General features: G+C 33.5%; 2 protein-coding genes across 3 annotated transcripts; both read left to right on the forward strand.

Moving 5' to 3' along the window:
• Positions 1 to 5024: 5024 nt before the first annotated feature.
• Positions 5025 to 8123, forward strand: LOC132624446 (loganic acid O-methyltransferase-like). Its single transcript, XM_060339230.1, has 2 exons — positions 5025 to 5595; positions 7864 to 8123. Exons 1-2 carry the CDS (start codon positions 5025 to 5027, stop codon positions 8121 to 8123), a joined length of 831 nt encoding a protein of 276 aa, XP_060195213.1.
• Positions 8124 to 11031: 2908 nt separating this feature from the next.
• On the forward strand, positions 11032 to 16718 carry LOC132625867 (uncharacterized). 2 transcript variants are annotated; one of them, XM_060340462.1, is made up of 5 exons: positions 11032 to 11368; positions 14829 to 14995; positions 15134 to 15433; positions 15560 to 15823; positions 16043 to 16718. In XM_060340462.1, exons 1-5 carry the CDS (start codon positions 11080 to 11082, stop codon positions 16409 to 16411), a joined length of 1389 nt encoding a protein of 462 aa, XP_060196445.1. In that variant the 5' UTR covers positions 11032 to 11079; the 3' UTR covers positions 16412 to 16718. The 2 variants fall into 2 exon arrangements, with proteins under 2 accessions (XP_060196445.1, XP_060196446.1); XM_060340463.1 differs by having other exon boundaries at positions 11233 to 11368; positions 14776 to 14995.
• Positions 16719 to 22067: the final 5349 nt, after the last annotated feature.

Below are 22067 nucleotides of genomic sequence, written 5' to 3' on the forward strand. Positions count from 1 at the left end.
GACACATACACTCTTCTTGTTGGAGGATGATAACACCTATATCCCTTATACAAACAGTTGTATCCTATAAATACACAAGGATAAGTTTTTGGACTAAACTTTGTACTACCTTTTATGTATGGAAAACACCTACATCCAAACACCTTTAGACTGTTATAGTCAGGTTGAGCACTAAACAACTTAACAAAGGGTGTTTCCATTTTTAACACTGATGAAGGTAATCTATTTATGAGAAACACTGCTGTAAAAAATGCTTGTACCCATAGAAACAAAGGCAACTTTGCATGAAACAGTAGAGTTAGTCCAGTTTCAACAATATGCTTGTGTTTTCTTTCAGCAATTCCATTTTGTTCTGGTGTGTTAGGACAAGAAATGTGTCTTATGACACCACAATCCTCTAGATGTTTGATGAACTCAGTTTTTATGAATTCACCACGACCATCACACTGAAATATCTTTATGACCTTTGAAAACTGTTTTTCCACCATTTTGAGAAATTTGAGAAAAGTGTCAAAGAAGTCTGATTTCTTTCTCGAACGATAAATCCATGATATCTTGTATGATCATCAACAAAAACCACATAATATCTCATATGTTGAGATGATTCAACTAGAGCAGGACCCCGCAGATCATAATAGATCTTTAACAAAGTTTCTTTCTCAATTTTATTTCTCAAGCCAAATGGTAGTTTACAACTCTTTCCCAACTTACAACTAGAACAAACACTAGGCACTTTATTCCAACTACTAACATTAATGCAACTACTTCTACTCAAAACTTGTAAAGACTTCAAACTAGGATGTCCTAATCTAATATGCCAAATAGTGTTTGATTTCTTCCAGTCTTGTGTAGCAGTTAAGGTAAACAAGTTGTTATCCTCCAATGCATATAATCCTACCTTTTTAGTTCCCTTGGCTAGTAGACTCTTTGTCTTCTTATCCTTAACAACAAAATGAGACTCATCAAATTCAAGAGTGCATGAATTATCCTTTGCAATTTTACTGACTAAAAGTAAGTTCTTATTGATATGTGGTACAACAAGAACTTCTTTTAGTTTCAGTCCTGCTCTAGTTGTGTTTCCAACATGAGTAATATCTAACTTTGAACCATTTCTAACAACAATCTTATCAGAACCATTATCACTCTTAAGTTCAGACAAAATACCTGAGTTGTTTGTTAAATGAGTGGTTGCTCCTGAATCCATATACATTGCATCAGCTGTATTGGATCCATTCTGCAAATTTACAACACTTAATGCTTCTGGCAACTCATCTGATGCCTGGTATGAATAATCCCACCTATAGAAACACTTTAAAGCTGTGTGGTTATTTCTACCACAGATTTGACATGCCTCAGATGCATCTTTCCCTTTGTTTTGAGTTCCACCTTAACTGTTATGTTGTTTCCTCTGCCTCTTTGAGAGTAGTTTCCTCTTCCTCTACCTCTTTGAGCAGAAATGCCATGTTAAAGTTTTGCTGAGGCACTTCTTCTTCATCCTCTCTTATGTCAAATCCCCTGAGTGCATTGACAAATTGATTTAGAGTAAGATATGGTGCCTTGCCTAACATGACAGTTCTAAAGATCTTGTAATTTGAGACCTAAACCTCTAGCAAAGTTTATCACTTTGTTGTCTTCATCACAGGCTTGTGTATGGCTGCAAGTCCATCACAGATGCGTTTGAACTCTCTAATATAATCATCAATCTTTTTGGTTCCCAATTTAACATTTTGCAATTGTTGTTTAAGTTGAAACTCCTTATCTTTGGTTGCTTGAAGGTAGGCTTCCTCCAAACATTCCCATATCTCTTTAGCACTAGTGCATCCTACTATAAGGTACATAATCTCTTCTGCTAGAGTTCCTGAAATCCAACTTCTGCGGAGAACATCTTTCTCCTCTCAATCTTCCTTACTACTGTTGTCTACAGTATCTCCAGAGTCAGTTTCAGCAGCTTTTCCTGTTCTTTTCTCAGATGATTGTACTATTGCCTCTTCCTTGATGAGGTATGTCAGCCTCATCACTTGAATGAGTTGCAACATCTGTGTTCTCCAAATCAAATAGTTTGTTGGTTTAAGTTTGATGGAACATGAAGCAATAAGGTGGTGCAGTGATGAAGTTGAGAGAGTATTAGTAGTAGGTGTGTTTGGAGCCATTGAAAGTTACAACTGAAGCAGCGAGAAGAATTCTAATGCTCTGATATCATGTAAAGAAATGGATCATGGGCCTAACTCAACCCCAAAAGCTAGCTTATGAGGGGAGGATTGCCCAAGTCCATATAAGGAGACCACCCATCTCATTAACCACTGATGAGGGACTCTTTTCATTCTTCAACACCCCATCTCACGCCCAGGACTGGACATCCGGTGCATGGACAATTTAATTTGAGAGCCCACATCGGGTGAGATGGGTTCTGCTATGATAGCATGTAGAAATCTTATGCTAACTCAGAGGGAAAATATGTATTACTGATGATGAATCAGTCGAGTATAAGAACTCCATTTATAGGAATGAATATACATAGAGACCTTAGCCTACTACAAGTGATATACAAGAATCCTATTCTAGTTTAACAATGCTAGCCTAAGACTTATCACAAATCTATTAAATACAAGAGATTGAGTAGACCTGTTAACCGGTTCCAACCGGAACCGAACCGGGAACCGGTTAGGAAACCGGCCGGTTCCGGTTCCAAAACCGGAACCGCCTAACCGGTTCCGGTTTACCGGTTTTAAAGTCCAAACCGGAACCGGTCCGGTTTGGATTGCTTAAAATGTTTTTTTTTGTTTTTTGTATTATATATATATATTATAGTATTTATTTGTATATTGTAGCTATATTTTCATATGTTATACAACTTTATAATTAAAGTTTAAATATTTACTGACTAACAGCCTAACAGCAAGTCAGCAATACAGAATAGTGCTTTTCGTATACATATATATGTATAACTTACATATACTTATATATATGTATAACTTAATATATATATATACTAAATATATGTATAACTTAATATATATACTATATATACTTATATATATGTACTATATACTCTATATACTTATATATATGTATAACTTAATATATATACTATACATACTTATATATATGTACTATATACTATATATACTTATATATATATATATGTATAACTTAATATATATACTAAATATATGTATAACTTAATATATATACATATCTACTATATATACTATATATACTTAATATATATACTATATATATTTATATACTATATATACTTATATATATGTACTATATACTATATATACTTACTTATATACTATATATACTATTTTTTCTATATATACTATATATACTTATATATGTTTAAGTATACTATATAACTTAATATACTTACAAGTATATTCTTAGTATATTTTAGGTATATTCATAACTTAACATAGATATACTTAATATATATATGTTATATATTTATATATAATATATACTATATATACTTATATATGTGTATATACTTATATAGTATATATTATATACTATATAAGTATATACACATATATAAGTATATATAGTATATAAGTATATATAGTATATATTATATATAAATATGTATAGTATATATACATATATATATATAATATATACTATATATACTTATATACTATATATACTTATATATGTGTATAACTTAATATATATACTATATATACTTATATATATGTACTATATACTATATATACTTACTTATATACTATATATACTATATATACTTATATACTATATATACTATTTTTTCTATATATACTATATATACTTATATATGTTTAAGTATACTATATAACTTAATATACTTACAAGTATATTCTTAGTATATTTTAGGTATATTCATAACTTAACATATATATACTTAATATATATATGTTACATATTTATATATAATATATACTATATATACTTATATACTATATATACTTATATATGTGTATATACTTATATAGTATATATTATATATAAATATGTATAGTATATATACATATATACTTAATATATATACTATATATATTTATATATAATATATACTATATAAGTATATATACTTAATATATATATGTTATATATTTATATATAATATATACTTTTTTTTTTTTAATTTTTAACCGGTTTAACCGGTTTAACTGGTCCGGTTCCGGTTTCCAAAATATTGGAACCGGACCGGTAAACCAATACACGGTTAACCGGAACCGGTTAACCGGTTATACCGGTTCCGGTTCCGGTTATACCGGTACGGTCACCGGTTAAATGAAACCGGTTGCCAGGCATAAGATTGAGTACAATTATAACTCAAGTGACCGGATATGCCAACTGTATACTATGTATATTTTTGTGTATATCCTGTATATCAAGATCCTTATCTTCAATAGAAGTGTATCATAGCCATTAGCCAAAATGACAAGATCTTTCCCAATGAATGTTGGTGATGGTCCACGCTACTCCAAAAACTCTCAATTGCAGGTATTAATTACTTGCACCACTATATACCAAATTGAATCTGAATTAACCATATACAAAAAACATTTGTTTGACAAACATTTGAGATTTGAATAACCTTTGAGTTGAAACACTACTGGCTTGTGTCTAATTACTAAGTCAAGTTTCTATGTTCAAAACATGCTGAACTTAGTTAATTTCTAATTTAACGTTGTCAATGCTGTCTAAAAATGGTTACTTATTAATTAAGCTCTTAAATTCTTGAATGCAAGTAGTTACCGAGAAAAACATGAGTTAATTTCACCCATGTTACTGAAGTTATCCATTATAACAGTAAACCACAATTATATATGTCACACTAAATTAATTGAACTTTGCCCACTATAGTAGTAAAATAAGTAAACTTCATGCGTAATAACAAAAATATCACAAAATTATTTTTGTTGTCATACTAAGGTAACTAAACTTTTCCATCTATAATAATAAAATCACTAAACTTATTCGCTATAACGACAAAACCTACGTACCCATCAACGTGACTTTACTGTTATAATTGCATGCAAAGCGAAGTGTTAGAGGGTTCAAAGGAGATGATAAGAGATGTAATTATTCGAAAGCTTGACATCAAAATCATGTTATCTTCTTCAAACACATTCCGTATTACAGAGTTTGGATGTTCGGTTGGACCAAACACTTTTAGCGCAATGCAACATGTTGTAGAAGCTGTAAAGGACAAGGCATACAATAATCATCAGTTCACTAATAATATTCCTGAATTCCAAGTTTTTTTCAATGATCATGTCACAAACGATTTCAACACCCTCTTTCAATCACTACCGGTCGATAAATCCTACTATGCATCAGGAGTTCCAGGATCTTTTCATGGTAGATTATTGCCATCGCGATCGATACATTTTGCACATTCTTCTTGTACTATACATTGGTTATCTAAGTGTCCAGAAGAGTTGTTAGATGACAAATCCCCAGCATGGAATAAGGGATTGATTCATTATGTTGGTGCCTCAAATATTGAAGTAGTTAATGCTTATGTTGCTCAATTTGAAAAAGACATGGAAATGTTCTTTAAAAGGAAAGTCCCACATCGCCAAAACACAAGAGAGATGCTGGGTATATAACTAAGTATGTCTTATCTCCTAGTGACGCCTTTTAAAGCTGTGCGGGCCTAGGCCCAAAGCGTACTCTATCACTGGCAGGTTGGGCTTTTACAAAATGTGACACCCTAGCTTAGGAGGAAAGTTGATGCGTTTTAAAGCCGTGTGGGCCTAGGCCCAGAGCGGATAGTATCACTAGCGGGCTGGGTTGTTACCGGATTATGGGTTGTTACTGGATTACAATCCGGTTCTGACCAGTTGAAGGACAATTGTGTGGGAAATACACACTCCTCTTTCTTCCCTTTAATTTACTCCCTGAACTTTTCTCTGTGTACATATTGTTGTAAGAGGGTCACTTCAGAGTATAGAAATTATGTTGGTTGAAGCCTCGCATACTCTGTATGCTTATATCTCCTCCGGGTTGAAGGCTAATGAATGCTGTTGTGTCTAAAGCACAATAAGAGTAAAGCGAAATTGAAGTCATTTCAGCCAAAACTTGCTTACAAATTTTCATGAAACCAAGTGAAGTCAAGAATGTGATTTCTTCTTTTTCATCTTCGTCTGGTTTTAAGATGTGACAATCAGCAGTGCCTATTTATATTCTTCTCCTTCTCGTTTTTTCTGCACATTGCCACTTCTCTTCTTCCATGTCGTCATCTTCTTCTTCCTAATATCTATATCAACAAGGATTTTCATCTCACGACCAACATGACTCTCGTATAGGTATCGCCATCTTATTTTATAGGAGTATAAATTGAAGTTTGAACTATAATTTAAACTTAAAGACATATAGTCCTGATTCAAACTTATAGACAAATTTTCATGAACATATGCACTGCGTTAGACTTCTACTCACCAAAGTTGAAAACACAAAATTGAACTTCAGGACACAAGCCTAAAATTTGAAATACAATGTGAACTTCACGACATCGTGTCCCTAAATGAACTACACAATGAGAATTTCATGACATAGTGTCCCTGAAGTTTAAATTGAAAAAGCTAAACTTTTGGACACTAAACCGAAAATCCTGAAATCCTGAAGTTCGAATTCAAAAATTAAACTTACGGATATAATGTCTTGAAGTTTTGAACTGGAGAAACTAAGCTTAAAATGAAGGCAAGATACATAAACAGACCCTCAAACTGACCTCAGCTGGCAAGTATGCCCTCAAACTTTGGGTATACATAAGTAGATATCTCAACTTGTATAAAGTTGGACACGCAAACACAAATGCTGACATGACACTGATGTGACACATAAATTTTGGAGGTGTCTAGATGATCATTTTGTAAGTTGGAGTGTTCAACCGACAAAGTGGAAACAAGTTGAGGTGCCTACTTGTGCATACCCAAAGTAGGAGGGCACACTTGCTAGTTGAAGTCAAGTTTGAGAGCTTGTTTATGTATTATGCCTAAAACGAAGTATCTAAGTTTTGAAAAAAAAAATTAAACTTAAGGACGCAATATTCTTAAGTTTTGTAAATATTAAACTTCAGGACTTCTGGAATAACAATTGAAAAATAGAACTTTGAATTAATTGACAGAAAAACAGTACTCCTAATTAATTAAATTATTCAAATAGCAAGAGACCAAAAAGTGCTCGAGCCCACTCAATCAGTTTCCACAAGCAAAGATCTACGAACTGGAATACAATTTTGCCCTGTCATTTTTTATTTTTGGCTACTTATATGATGTGCAAACAGACATAAACATAAGTAAATAGTTTAATAGCAGTAGGTAGATCGATCAGAACTCCTCAATCAAACATCATTCTTACTTAACGACTAAAAGAGACCATATAAAATTAACAAATACAGTATGACGTTACACTCCCTTTTGGAGCATTTCATTGAATACTTCTTAGAGTTATTAAAAACATACATGAACTATTACTTTTTCGTGAGTTTCCTATGTGAGCTATCATGTGTGCTAGTTTCTACCTGAACTATCATTAACTATTTATCAAAACACGCCTAAACTATCAGTTGTTCACTTTTCCTACCTGAACGATGGTTAAGTGTTAAAAATTTACGTAAAAGATATACGTCATGCATCGATAAATTTATTATAATCACCCGATGCAGATTAATTTGGAGGCATTGACAATTCTCCAAATGCTCAATTCTCATTTATCCATCATTTCATATCTGGTTGAGCATAGTTTCTAACAAAGGAAATCAAACTAAAATCAAATCTCTACAATTCTTTCCTTTCTTTTTCCAAGAAAGAATTTGAACCCCTAATCTTTAAAAATTACATTAACGAATTTTAACTATGAGTACAGATAACTTGAAGCTGAGACAGGTTATCACCAACATCCTTAAGATTCTGGAGGGGGCCTCATATCAAGTTACTCATTGCTTTAGGGAAGCAAACTCTGTTGGTGACTATCTGGCAAAGCTTGCATCATCAAATGGAAGCAAGACCTTATACGATTCTCACCAAAGTCTACCAAGAGAAGTCAAGGGATTAGTTCAACTTGATAAATGGCAATTGCCCATTGTTAGAAAAAGATATGAAAAATGCAACTTCTTTGTTAGTTAACTTGCGTTGTATTTATGGAAAGAGCTTTGTATAGGCTAATTCTTTCATTTTAAGATTGATATACTCAATCTTCCTTTGTAGATTAGAGGCAAGGTTCCATGTCCCCCTCTAATCATTGTAATCTTATTGCTTCAATTAACATGGTAGGGATCTAGCCAAACCCCCCACACCCTAGACTCACAATCTAGTGGTGATGGCTTAATATAAAAAATAAAAATAAAAATAAAAACTGAGAGTCCATTAGATAAGACCTCCAACCCCTAACACATCATAACCTTAAATTCCTCAAAATCAATCATTCCATCGCCGTCACAATAAGTGGCGGAGCCACATGCATCCAAGAGGTGTCAACCGACACCCCTTCGCCAAAAAATTACACTGTGTAATAGTGTTTTAAAAAATAGTTTTGGGACACGCCTCGGGGCTCACCCCAAGGCAGGGCACTAGCAAAACGCCTTGGGGCTTACGTGTGGGGCTTATGCCCTAAGCGCCTGACTGTACGCCCTAAACAAGTCTAACTCTCAGGGCTCGCTTAACAGTTCTTACACAAATTATGTGTCAAATTCCTTAGTTTAACAATATTGACCCTCATAATTCTTTAATAAAATCTTGTTTAATAATTTTTTCATCTATAGAAATAAGAAGATTGAGAGTAACTCAAATAGCAAGCCATAGTATTGCATACTTAATTGAGAACACCGTGAGGGAGAATAGCAATTAACATTTACTTTAAAAATAGATAGAAATAGATAGACGAATTTTACATCTTCACTTATCATTGGTTTTCATGTTTTTGTCCTATGTCTCAAGATTATCATATTTTATTATTTCACTATTTGAAAGTAGTTTTGCTTTTATTCATGAAAGAGTGATGTTTTAATTATAATACAGATAAAGTTTATTAATTATTTTCTTGCAGGGAGGTAAATTGTGTAGTATGATATTGATGTATTTTATGAAATTGTGATTCTTTTATTGTTTGAAAGTAAGATGTTAGAGTTGATTTGCATCTCATAATAGCTTTTATATCATTGCATTATTTAAACTTGTAAGATCATGTTAGAAGTCTTATTTTCTATGAGTTTCTTTAATGTTTTTAATTTTTTTAAACTATTAATGTATTTTTTGATATAATTTTTGTGTTACTATACTATTTTATTATATTATAAATTACATATTAAAAGATTTACGCCCTGTGCCTCGGGGCTTACGTCTCGCCTCGTGCTAAATAAAATGTCTCGCCTCACGCCTTCGCCTTTTAAAACACTGCTGTGTAAATACGTAAAAAGAACTTTTTATGTATATATACTATGTGTTGAACCCCCTTAATTACGCCGTATATTTATTTTTTTATATTTTAACACCCCTTAGTAAAAATCCTAGTTCCGCCATTGGTCACGATCAACACCGTTAATCATTTTTCTGCACTCTTCCAACGAGCATTCTTCTCCGATACTATTCATCACATTCTTCAACTCCTCAGCATATATCAACCCGTTCTTATCCACATCAAACACCAAGAAAGCATCCTTAAGATTCTCTAAAACCTCGTCCGAATCGATGTTCTTCGTGTTGTTTAGTTTGCTGATCATTCTAAGCTATTCTTCTTCCGTTACGGTGTTTCCTAAGCTGGCCATGATGATACATAGTTCTGGTGATGATATTTTTCCATTGCCATTTATGTCGAATTTGTTGAACACTTGTTCTAGTTCATATTCGATCGTTGTTGAGTTATTTGTGTTGGGCGGGTTCTTTTTCTTTAGATTGAAGAAAACTGGAGATGTATGGGGATTATGAAGAGATTAGCGTGAATATTAAGTACGTATATTTTGTTACTAGTCCTAGAGCCCGTTTGGATTGACTTATAAGTTGCTTATAAGTTGTTTTCAGTTTTTTTGAGTGCTTGAATGACCAGTTTAAAGTCATTTTGTGCTTAAACTAAGCTCAAAAAAATAATTGAGCCCATTTGACTTAGTTTATCTAAAGCAGCTTATAAGTCAAAAAATAAATTAGACTACCCAACTTATTTTTTTAGCTTATAAGCTGCAAACAATTTATAGGCATAAACCCATCCAAACAAGCTATAAACATTTTTGGATTTTGGTGAAACTTTGTTACTGAGTGGATGCACGATGAGAATCATGCCATCCGTACCCACCTGCTATAGTTGCAAAAATAATACTCCCTCAGTCTCAATTTATTTGATATAGTTTGACTAGGTACATAGTTTAATTAAGAAAGAAAGAAAGCAAGACTTTAAAACTTGTAATCTAAAATAATCCATAAATATTTGTGTGGTTGTAAATCATTTCATTAAGGATAAAAGGAAAAATTTAAACTTAAATTATTTCTATTCCTAAATAAAAAAATGTATTATCCTTTTTTGACATACTACACATAAATTAGGACAGAGAGAGTAATAATTATAATCTAAATTTTTTGTCGGAAAAAAATAATTGATATTTAGGGTAAATTTAAGCTAAACATCTTCTAAATCAACACTAATTAGCTCATAAAACCATGACCTGCCCAACCCGCTCAAGTTTGAGGGGGTTAATGATCCGTCCAATCCAGCTCATCTAAAAATAGGATGATATGTAACCAAAATTGATCCATGAAATTTTTTATCTAAATAATTTTTAAGAAGACATCTAATAGGCAAAGTTCAGTAAATATTTGACTTAGACTACAACAACAATATATCCAGTGAAATCTCACAATGTGGAGGAAATATTTGACTTAGACTAAATGTGTCAATTGTATACAAATTTAAGGGACTAAAACAGTTAAGTTTATACTTAAGAGACTATTTTGAACCTACCTCAAACATAAAGGACCATTTTTGTAATTTTCTCAAAAAAAATTTCCATATATAAATCTTCTTTCTTTTTCTCCCCCAATATCCAACCAAACAGAACACTCTCTCTACTTCATACAAATCAGCAAAATCAAGAAAATGTCAAGCAAAATGATGGTAGTGGCTAATTCCCTAACAAGACTAGTACCACAACCACCAGACCTAATCAAGTGGGTTAAAACTGAAGGTGGTTTTGTTCACAAATCAATAAAAATAGCACAAGAAAGAGATTGTTTTGGACTTGGTTTAGTTGCTACTGAGGATATACCAAAAGGGTCTGACATTATTGCCCTTCCTCAGCATATTCCCTTGAAATTTGTGTCTGAAAATTCAGTTGATGTTGATGGGGCCCATTCTGCTTTGATTAAATTAGCTCAACATGTGCCTGGTAAGGGGTTTTATTAACTGTTTGATTTGTTGTATTAAATAATATGCATTGCATAATTTCTAAATTGTACTGAATAGGGTGTTTTAGAATAGGAAGGGGTTGTTTGGTAGGGTGTATAGGAATAGTACTGAATAGGGTGTATTAGTAATGCTGATTAGTAATATTGGGATTAGTGATGCTGAGATTGTTTTTTATTGGCTGTTTGGTTTGTTGTATTAAGTAACATGCATAGGATGTAACGGAATATGGTGTACTAGAATAGGAATAGTACTGGTGTTGTTAATGCCATGGTTTGCTATGTATAAGAATAATACTGAATCCAGTTATAGATAGGTTGAAAGCACTACCACACAAGGGATTAAATAATATCAAAGCTAATACCTGTATTATTTTTTCTAATACCTCCTACTAAACGACCCTTAAAGGTGTGGCCTAATGATCAACGAAGTGGGTGAAACTATGAGGTCTCAGGTTTAAATCCAAGATAGGCAAAAAAAAATAAACAGTAGATGATTTCTTCCCATATCCTAGTAAGGGGTTTTCTTTCTTCTTATATGTCTTTGTATCTATTTGTCTTTGTTCAGACTGATTTTCCATAGGTTTTAATGATAATTAGATTGTTTTTTTTTTCTTTCAAGCTGAATGTGATGTGTGAACCACCACAACTCTCAGATAACTAAAAGCATGCAATTCTGCCAGAAAGATTTCCTTTTTATGCACAAAAGGGTGTGCCCAATGAGTTGGACAGAACCATGAGGTCTAAGGGTCAAATCGCAGCGGAGATTAAAAAAAAAAAGCACTAGGTAATTTATTTTAATTTGTCTAAGCTTTGGTGGACAGAGTTACCAGGTACCTGTGATAGTGGGAGGTAGCAAGTATCTGATGGAATTAGTCAAGGTGTGGGCGTGTTAGAGTGGGTTAGAGTTCCACATTGGTTAGGCAATAGACTGGTGGTCTGCTTATATGGACTTGGGCAAACCTCCCCTCATGAGCTAACTTTTAGGGTTGAGTTAGCTGCAAAGGCCATATTTTACAGCAAGTTGGCCGGACACCATAGTCATACAAAATGTTTTCCTTTTTATCAATTACATTAACAGAAAATTAGGTGGGGTTCACTCTATAGTCCTTTGTATCCATTCTCCACTGTCCAGGCCGAATTTTTTGGAAGTTATATAATAACTAGACTATCTTTTATGCTGACTTTGAGCCCACATTCCCCAACTATCATCCTTTATCGAGGCTAGGGACGGACACATTGGCAGAGTCAAAGGATTGCCGTTTTCCACTAGAGAAAAAAATTTGTAGGTGTTATTATAGGTTCTTTGATTAGCGGATTAACTATGATTGTTTTGTGTTGCACGTTGTACATCTGCATGAGTTGAGTATCTGATTCGGGGATACTTGAATATCAATACTGCTGACTTTGGCAATGACATTTGGTGGAGTAAATGCTGAAATTTAAGTAGCCAAAGAAAAGTAAAGTGGAGGGAATCAGATCAGATAAGACATGTGTAAATGAAGTACATTGTTTTAGTATATAATATACAGACATACACACAAACACACACGGTGGAACCTCAAGCTAATTAGGAAATAGGAAGAATACTGCTTTTGTTTCATGTACTAAATCATTAGGGGAGTGAAATATTACAACCATAGCCAAATAACTTCATCTGAGCAAGAAGAGGATTATGATGAATTGGGCACTAGAAAGCAATGAGAATCGTGATAGTGAGAAAAGAAAGTACACATATGAGATTACCTCGATGGCACGGTAGAAACAATATGACCGAATCACTGAATCAAAATTCTAAGAACAACTACTACAGATCAGATAGAAAGAACTAAGTTGCATTCGACATTACCCCAAATAAAGCAAATTATGGAGTATAAAACATTCAAAGTGCAGCATAAAGTGATCAAAACAGTAAATACTGGGCTCCAGATAGATTTCAATATTTGGGCCTGCCATGTTATAGGTCACAGAAAGAAGATTTTTCCTATATGTTATAAGCCCAAAATCAGATAATAAGGTAATGAGGGATGAAGTTGACTTTGGACGGACTGTTAGTCATGGAATTATGGATGTATTAGACAATTTATTCCATATTAACGGAAAGGGATTAAGGTGGAAGTTATAGCTTCAACTAATTTTTTTAATTGTTCTTTCTCGTACAAAGTAATTGAAAATTGAAACCAGAAATTTTACGACTTAGAAAAATGTGTAAGAATTAAAGATTAGTCTTCAGATTAGTATGATGAGTGTACTAGGCTAGGGGTGGTAGAGAATGAACCATAAACGGGTTACAAGTTACATGAGTGTAATCACAGAACTAAGTACTGATGACAGATGTTACTGGGGAAAAGGGAAGTGCCAGTAATGGGGATACTGCAGCCCACATTAGCGGGAAGATTAGTACAATCTGTGCTGAAGTTGAGAAGGAGACTGATACCAGTATTAGGGCATCATGTCTGCTGAATGCTGGCTATGCGCAATCCTAGTTACTCAGGAGACTATATCCTTCTTTGGGGTTAGGCACCAGCTTTACAAATCATATTTCTGACAAGCCAATTGCAAGTCCTAGACGACACTCTTGAGTTAAGATTTCATTTTTTGGCATGTTAATGAAGTACCATGTTCCACAGGGATGTTGCCCCTGCGTTAACCTCTCATGATCAGTCTACTAATCATTTATTGCACCCAAATGCCTGTCTTAGATAGTACCATGGGTGCTGATGAGATTGGACCACTTTTTAGCAATAAAATAAGCTGTCTGCAGGCGATCAATTCTTAGTTGAACCCTGTCAGTTTCATTCTAACAAAAGAGAGATCAGAAGCGGAATCCGAGACGACGCTCGACGCTCGAGTTAAAATGTTATTTTTTGGCATGTTAATGTGAGTTACCATGTGCCATGGGGGATGTTGTCCGTTGCCCTAATCTCCCATGATCGGTCTACTGACCAGTGTAGCTAATATTAGCAAAATGAATTGGCTTACTGTCGCATGCAATTCAGATAGATATGACCATAATTGGTAATTGTATGGTGTTGGATTCTGTGCTAACTTTTATAATACCTTATACAGTTGGCATATTCTTATATATACATTTGTTTTTCTTAGACGATCTAATCTTGTCAGAGTAAAAAGAAACAGATAACTCTGTTCTGTTTGCTGGTTTCCAGCAGTTTGTACTGTTTTTGCTTGCCTATCTGTTATTCTATTTTGCAAATCAGTCTTTATCATTTACTCTTGCTCTTCTGTTGCTGTCCCTTTTCAATAAAATTAGTCTCTTTCTCAAGTTAGGTGGCTAATGCTATACATTGAAATACCTTTCTGATCTCTATTAGGAGAAGTCAGAAGTGGTTCTGTCTCAGTATAGATTGGTAACTAAATTTTTATAAATTAGGCTTTTGAGTATTTAATAAAAGGAGTAAACTGGAAACTTGGAGCATTTGGCAGAGGAACTGTGGGCTATGAAATTGGGTTTGAAGCTTCTGCAAGAGAGAGCAAGAAAAGGTTCATTCTGGTGGCCATACATCAGCAATCTCCCGGAGACCTACACAGTGCCGATTTTCTTTCCTGGCGAGGATATAAAGAACTTGCAGTATGCCCCTCTTCTTTATCAGGTATTGGAGGGATATGCTGAAAATGTTTTTCCCAGTGGAAATAATACTTTTAAGGGTGTGTTTGGTATGGAAATAACTCTGGAAGTAAGCTATATATGTTTCGCTGATGTGAAACTTGTAAACATTTTCATTTGTCAGGTGAACAAAAGATGTCGGTTTCTACTGGAGTTTGAGAAACTTCTGAAGCATGAACTCGAGAATGTTAAACCCGATGATCATCCTTTTGGTGGCCAAGATGTGGATTCATCTGCACTAGGATGGGCTATGTCAGCTGTTTCATCTCGAGCATTCCGATTGTATGGAAGTAAACGTCCTGATGGTACCCGCAGTAATGTTCCTATGATGCTTCCACTTATTGATATGTGCAACCACAGCTTTGATCCAAATGCTGAAATTGTACAGGAAGAAAAGAACGGCAATAGCAATATACTTGTAAAGGTATTTAAATGCTTGCATCTAAACTTGAAAATGTGTACCAATAAATTGGTTCTTCCTTTGTCATAGATGAAGGTGTTAGTTTGTTCCGTTCAATGTTCATGTATATCTCGTATTTTTACTTAACAGGTGGTCGCAGGAAGGGAGATAAAGCAAAATGATCCGTTGCTACTAAACTATGGTTGTTTAAGTAGCGATCTTTTTCTTTTAGATTATGGATTTGTCATTCAATCAAACCCCTATGACTGCATTGAACTTAGATATGACGCTGCTCTTCTTGATGCTGCCAGTATGGCTGCAGGGGTTTCATCCCCAAACTTCTCTGCACCGTCCCCATGGCAGCAGCAGATTTTATCGCATTTAAATCTAGGCGGAGAAAACTCTGATCTCAAGGTTCAAGCTTTTCCTTCCCATCTATTTTCATCCTACATTATGAAGTTCTATCGTTTTTGAAGCACCATTATGCCTACGGTAAAACTATACAAATATTACTAGCTATGAGAAGAAAAAAAAAAACTTCTACAGAACCATAGTGATGAGCTTGGTCTTAAATCTGTCAAGGCAATTAGTTTCTGGAGTTGAACTGATTTACTTTGCTGGATTTTCTTAAAGGTGACACTAGGAGGTGGAGAGCTAGTAGAGGGCCGATTATTAGCAGCCTTGAGAGTTATCCTATCAAACGATGAAGAAGCGGTGAAGCCGCAAGACTTGGAGAAGCTCAAATCGTTGGCATCCGAAGCCCCTCTGGGAATATCGACTGAGGTATCCGCCCTTCGCACTGTTGTCGCGTTGTGTGTAATTGCTCTCGGACACTTCCCGACGAAAATCATGGAGGACGAGTCGTTGTTGAAGCAAAATGTTTCTCCTACTACTGAGTTGGCTCTCCAGTTCAGAATACAAAAGAAGTCACTCATTGTGGATGTGATGAAGGATCTTAGCAAGAGAGTAAAGTTACTCCTTGCCAAAGAATCAGCTTCATAAAAGAGCTAAATGCATCAACTTACTGAGGAGTTCTTGTACTTGTGGACATCATCTCTTTTGTTTAATTATTATTACCGTGGTGTCTGGGCCATCTTGCTGCACCTTGACTAATTCCACGAGGTACCTGCTACCTCCCATTAGGAGAGGTGTCGGGTAACTCTGTTCATCAAGGCTTGTGGACATCATTTTAGGTAGATTAAAAGTTCTTTTGCCCCCTTTTTTCTGCCATTTTGGGAAGTCTTATTCAGTTATACCTTCACAAATTCTTGGAAATTTGGTGATTAATTATGGTATTCCTTTTTCTTTTCTTTTTTTAGTTATAAAAAGGGTAGATGACAATGACTTTTCGGTGATATATGTTCTCACTCTAATTTGAAATACCAAAGTTAAGTTGTTTGGTTTCGTATAAACATCTAGTGCAGGTAAGTATTATCCATATATGCCCAAGCTGAAGCAACCTCCCACCCGCTTTATCATGATGCAAGTATCAGTGGTAGATTACATGACTTGGATTCATGATCCATTGGTCAAACGGAGACAATTTTACTTTCACTCCAAGCAACACCCAAATTTTTTTTAAAAAAAAAGGATATTGGCAGTGGAAAACAAAATAATCCCTTCAGTAGAAATTAACCTCTCCCCTCCATATAGATCTGTTGAATTACATAACCTGATTTTGAGAATTTTGAGAGTTAAACTTGAAATGAAAATTGTTCCTATACACAATCCTTTTGAAACTTATGCGTGCAAGATTCAAATTAGAAAGGTTCTTTGTTTTCTTGTTAAACAGCGTTATATTCATAATATTCCTTAGATTTGAAATCATAGCTTAATTAACAACACTCTCAGGTTTATCCTTATTAAAAACGGAATATTTCGGACTTAAAAATTTGATATATATAGCTTGAGTAGCACCCATAAATAAATTCTTATTGTGGATGCTTTGGTTCGGTGCCTAACTTAAAGGTGCATGATAGTAATTCTTTTTTTTTTTCTTTTACTTTCTTTGTTCACTTTTCGTTTATTTTTTAACATTTTTTTAATGTTTTCCGTTAACTTTTTTCATCTTGTGTTCAAATACTTGTGCACTTATATACTTTATGATCGCTAGCAACTTTATATTAAAGGAAGGTTAGCACTCGCGAACTTAAAATTTCTGGATCCGCCACTAATTCCAAGAATCCACATGAAGGACTGAATTTGGAGATTGAGAGGTTGTTTTAATTAAGAAATTAAGACTTGTGGTCAGACAACTTGAAGTATGCAAACCTGTTGAAGGACCATTGTGACTCCAAAATACGCACTAAGAATATGTGGAGATATCAAATAATCGGATGAACTGTCTGATCAAAATGTGTTTTTTTTTGTTTGAATTATATATAATGTTAAATTAGTTTTAAAAGATCATAAACATTCATAAAAAGCTCACACATTTATATTGCTTAAAAGAAGTAACGAACGTATTAGTAGTATAATTACGCATGCACTGATGGTATGATTTATATATTTGGTGCATGCATGTTCTTTAGGTCCTTGCCAATCAGTTGGTCAAAAACTGGTGAATTTCATCCCTTCTTATACTGGGTGGCTCTAAAAATTTTAAAAAATTGGTATGTTTCCCTACTTATCAGAATAACAAAGATCTTAAAAAAGAAAATTAATAAAAGACAGAGACAGAGAGAAAAAGTCAGAATTTTAAAACTCTTTATACAGAGAGCCTCGTCACTTCTTGATAAGTCACGATCACGATAATGTTGAGCTTAAGTACTACTCACTCTATTGTTTTTAAATGTTTACGTGTCTTAATTTGGCTGAGTATACGAAATATAAACATGTAAATGAGACTTTTAAATCGAATGATTGCAAATTAAAGGTATATATAAAGAATCAAATTTATCTTTTGAATTTGTAATCTAAAATATGTCATGATTTTCTTATATGTATGTCATTAAGAAAAATGAGAATGTCATAATTAACTTCCTAAATAAAAAAAAAAGCGATATTTCATTTTTCTTAAAAAGACCAAAACTAAAACTAAAAAGGTAGTCCGGTGCACGAAGCATATTCCGCATTCATGCAGGGTCCAAAAAAAGGCAGTAAGTATGCCAAGGACGTGCAATATTTAAGCAGCCTAGTCTAACACAATCATCTGTGATTGATATGAAGACTCGAACTCGCCATGAACTACAAGTCGCACAGAGATAATTCCATAATTTTATCGTTAGGTCCACAAAAGGACAGTACAATAAGAACATGTAATATAGACAACTCATTCTAACACAATCATCAATAATTAATTTCATGGTTCAAACTCGTGATCTAAAAATCGCAAGTAAATAATTTCATAATAATTTTATGTTGCTCGAAGGTTCCTCTCCCTAAAGAACTAGAATACATAAACTATTAAAAGGATAAGATAGAGTATTTTATATGTCCTCTCATTGACTCATTCACTTTCCACAAAGAAATTGTTTTGTCTTTTGTTTTTCTTTTCTTTTAAAGGATAGAATCGGAGACAAATAGTCATGAGATAGACCCTCTTTTTTTTTGCCAAGCACGATAAGAACATATATATATATAGCCCATAGTTCTGGCATTTTCCAATTTGCATCTAACGTGGACCTAATATGTTAATCTCATCTACTTGATGTCACTTTTTTCCGGCTTATCACTATCAAGAAAATAAGAACGGATAAATTTTGTAGTTAAATAAATCCGTTACTCAATTTATTTAGTGTCGGGATTAATGATAAATTATCAAACAATATTATTAACTACGAGGAATTTAGTAATGAATTAGCGACGAAATTAGCAGCTAATTCCATTTTTTATTTTTTTTTGTGATTTTGGAATTTTGAAATGTCACACTATAATCATATAATCCTATATTTTACTAGGGTTTTGTGCCCTAATTTTCTTACCAAATTTGAGTTTTACTTTTCTCTTGAAGGAAATTCAAAGTATTACCATAATTGCTTTTACTTTTTCTTAAAGAAAAATATAATTCTCTTCCAAATTGCTATTCCTTGTTTTGGAGAAAAAGTTTTGGACATCTATAAATTGAAGACCTCCTTCCCACAACTAGAACACAATAGTATCCACAATGTAGTCATTAAAGAGTCTTGTTTAGGGGGAGATATTCTCTCAATAGGTTTTATGCTTTTTATATTAGTTTTCACAATATATAGGTCAATTGACCAAATCATATCAAACATTATGTTTCTTTTATTATAGTTTCTTTGTCGTCTGATTTATCGTCATTAAAATTTGCAATTGATAGCTTTCGCATGATATTCTGATTATTTTGATCCCAAACATATTTAGCCCTTCTTCTAAAAACACTACTCACTCTTACTTGTAATGTTGTCATCATCCATTGCTTTTTTTAGTCTACTATTGTCTATGATTTCAGCTCAGGAGTATTTGTCCAAAAGTTACACGTGTATAAGTGCACCTGGTTTCTTTCGATTGATGATTATAGTACAATTTTGTTAATGGTTTTATTTTGAGTATTCAAAAAATTTAATGTACTTGTTATTGAAAAAGCATAATATATATGTTCCAGAAAGATGCGTCCAAGCTTTTAAGAATTTGTTCATTGAAAAAGCATAACATTGATCAATCTTTGTAGAAGGATATATCTATTCATGAGAAATTACATTAATTATGTTTCAATATCTATAAATTCTTATTCCTTTTGTAGAAATCATCACTTAAATTATTTTATTATATGGCTACTCATTCTTTAATTTCTATAAAAATAGTTGAGAGATTTAAAATTTTCAAGTAGCAATGAAAATCTACTCCGAAGTCGCTTTCCATCGGGTGCTTCAAACATTTTTTTCACATCCAAAACTCTATTTCGTCTTTTATAGTTAATTATTGTTCTTCATTTCTAATTAAATAATATTAGTGTTATCATCTCTAATATTTTTCAACAATGATTACTCAAATTTGCTTCAAGTGTGATCCCACTTCTAACTTAGTATTATGGATAAATTATTTGTCATTTCAATTACATCGTGTAAAATTCTAAATGGTAGTTCAAAAAATATTATTATTAAAATATATAAAGAACTCTAATTATTGCGCTTGAAATTTTCCCTAAGGGGTTGTTTGGTTTAAAAACAAGTTATGCAGATTTTAATATAGAAAAAATGTTGCAGGGATTAGTAATGCAAATTGCTCAACAAGCCCCAACCACATTTATATTTATGTTTGATATAAAGAAGGAGGGAAACGGGAAAAAAAAAATTAAGGAAAGGAACAACTTGTTCTTGTTGACCCAATTCAATAATGGAAACTCATTGGGAATTATAACAATGGAAGAGTCTGCAAATAAAAGGAATAGTTTAAAAGATGATAGGGAAAAACTTGAAATATAATTAATAGACTTGAAAGGTACAAAAGTTCTAGTAGGTAAGTAAGCAAGTGTAGGGCTGTTCAAAATCGATCGCTACCGATAATCCAACCGTAAAATTGGTTTATTGGCTTATTAGTATTGGGTTATCGGATTAGCGGGTGGGGAATGGATTTAAATTTTATAACTAACGGCTTATCGGTGCGGGGGACGGATTACTCAATTTTCTTATTGGGTAAACCGTTAACCCGTTAAGAATCTATTATATTTTTATCCCTAAACATATAAAATATGTATGGTAATTATAATTTCTAAACATATAAAATATGTATGGTAATTATAATTTCTAAACATATAAAATATGTATGGTAATTATAATTTGTAAACTTAAAGATAAGCCTCAGCAGGCCAAGCCCATTTAATTAATAAGACAACCCATTTAGTAAATAAGACTGCAATAGTTGCAACAGCCCATTTAGAAAATAACCCTCATTTAACTAAAGGGTAGGAACTGTTGTAGTGCTGTCATTTTCCACTCAACTAATGGATTCCTAGGGTTTTTTTTTTTTTTTGCTTTTTACACGGCGTCAAGACTCAAGAGAAGATCGCAAAAGTGGGCTGCATTTGTTATTAAACCACAAGTCCACAATAACTCAACAACTGCTAGTCTGCTACTACACGCAAGGGAAATTTCGAGTTTTTTTTTTTTTTTTCACTTATGATCGTAATGGGTTTTCCCCTTCTGATCCATGGGGTTTCCTCTATTTTAAAACTTTTAGAATTCTCCCTAGTCAATACTCCATAAAGACACATATTTCCTAGTATTAGCGAGTAATACTTTTGCCTTTTCATTAGTATTAGAACTGCAGATTGGACATAATTTTTGCTAGACTTATAAGAGCATTTTGGATGTTAATCTTTGGTGTATGGTAAAAGGACAAGGAGAACTGTTTAGGACAAGGAGAACTGCTTAGGTGAAGGAGAACTGCACTTAAGGAATATTTACCAAGTATTAGTCATTACCAAGTAAATCGGTGCCTAAGCAAGACTTTTTCACTGAAATAAGAAGGAAAACTAACGGAGCAAATACAAGTCCTTTTGTCAGCAAAAAGGGACAAAATGTTCCTTGTTGCATGAAAAAATGCAGAAGCATTTCACAAGATCCAAGTTCATACAGAGCTCGCAGATTGGCATATTCAGTAGTCCGGTAGGAATATTTACATTGGCATATCCAGAAGAGTACTAGTCCAGACTGTCCAGTAGTGGTAACCAAAATAAAAGATTGAATGTGGTAAC

This window comes from Lycium barbarum, chromosome 2, assembly GCF_019175385.1.
Source record: "Lycium barbarum isolate Lr01 chromosome 2, ASM1917538v2, whole genome shotgun sequence".
Taxonomy (NCBI): Eukaryota; Viridiplantae; Streptophyta; class Magnoliopsida; order Solanales; family Solanaceae; genus Lycium; species Lycium barbarum.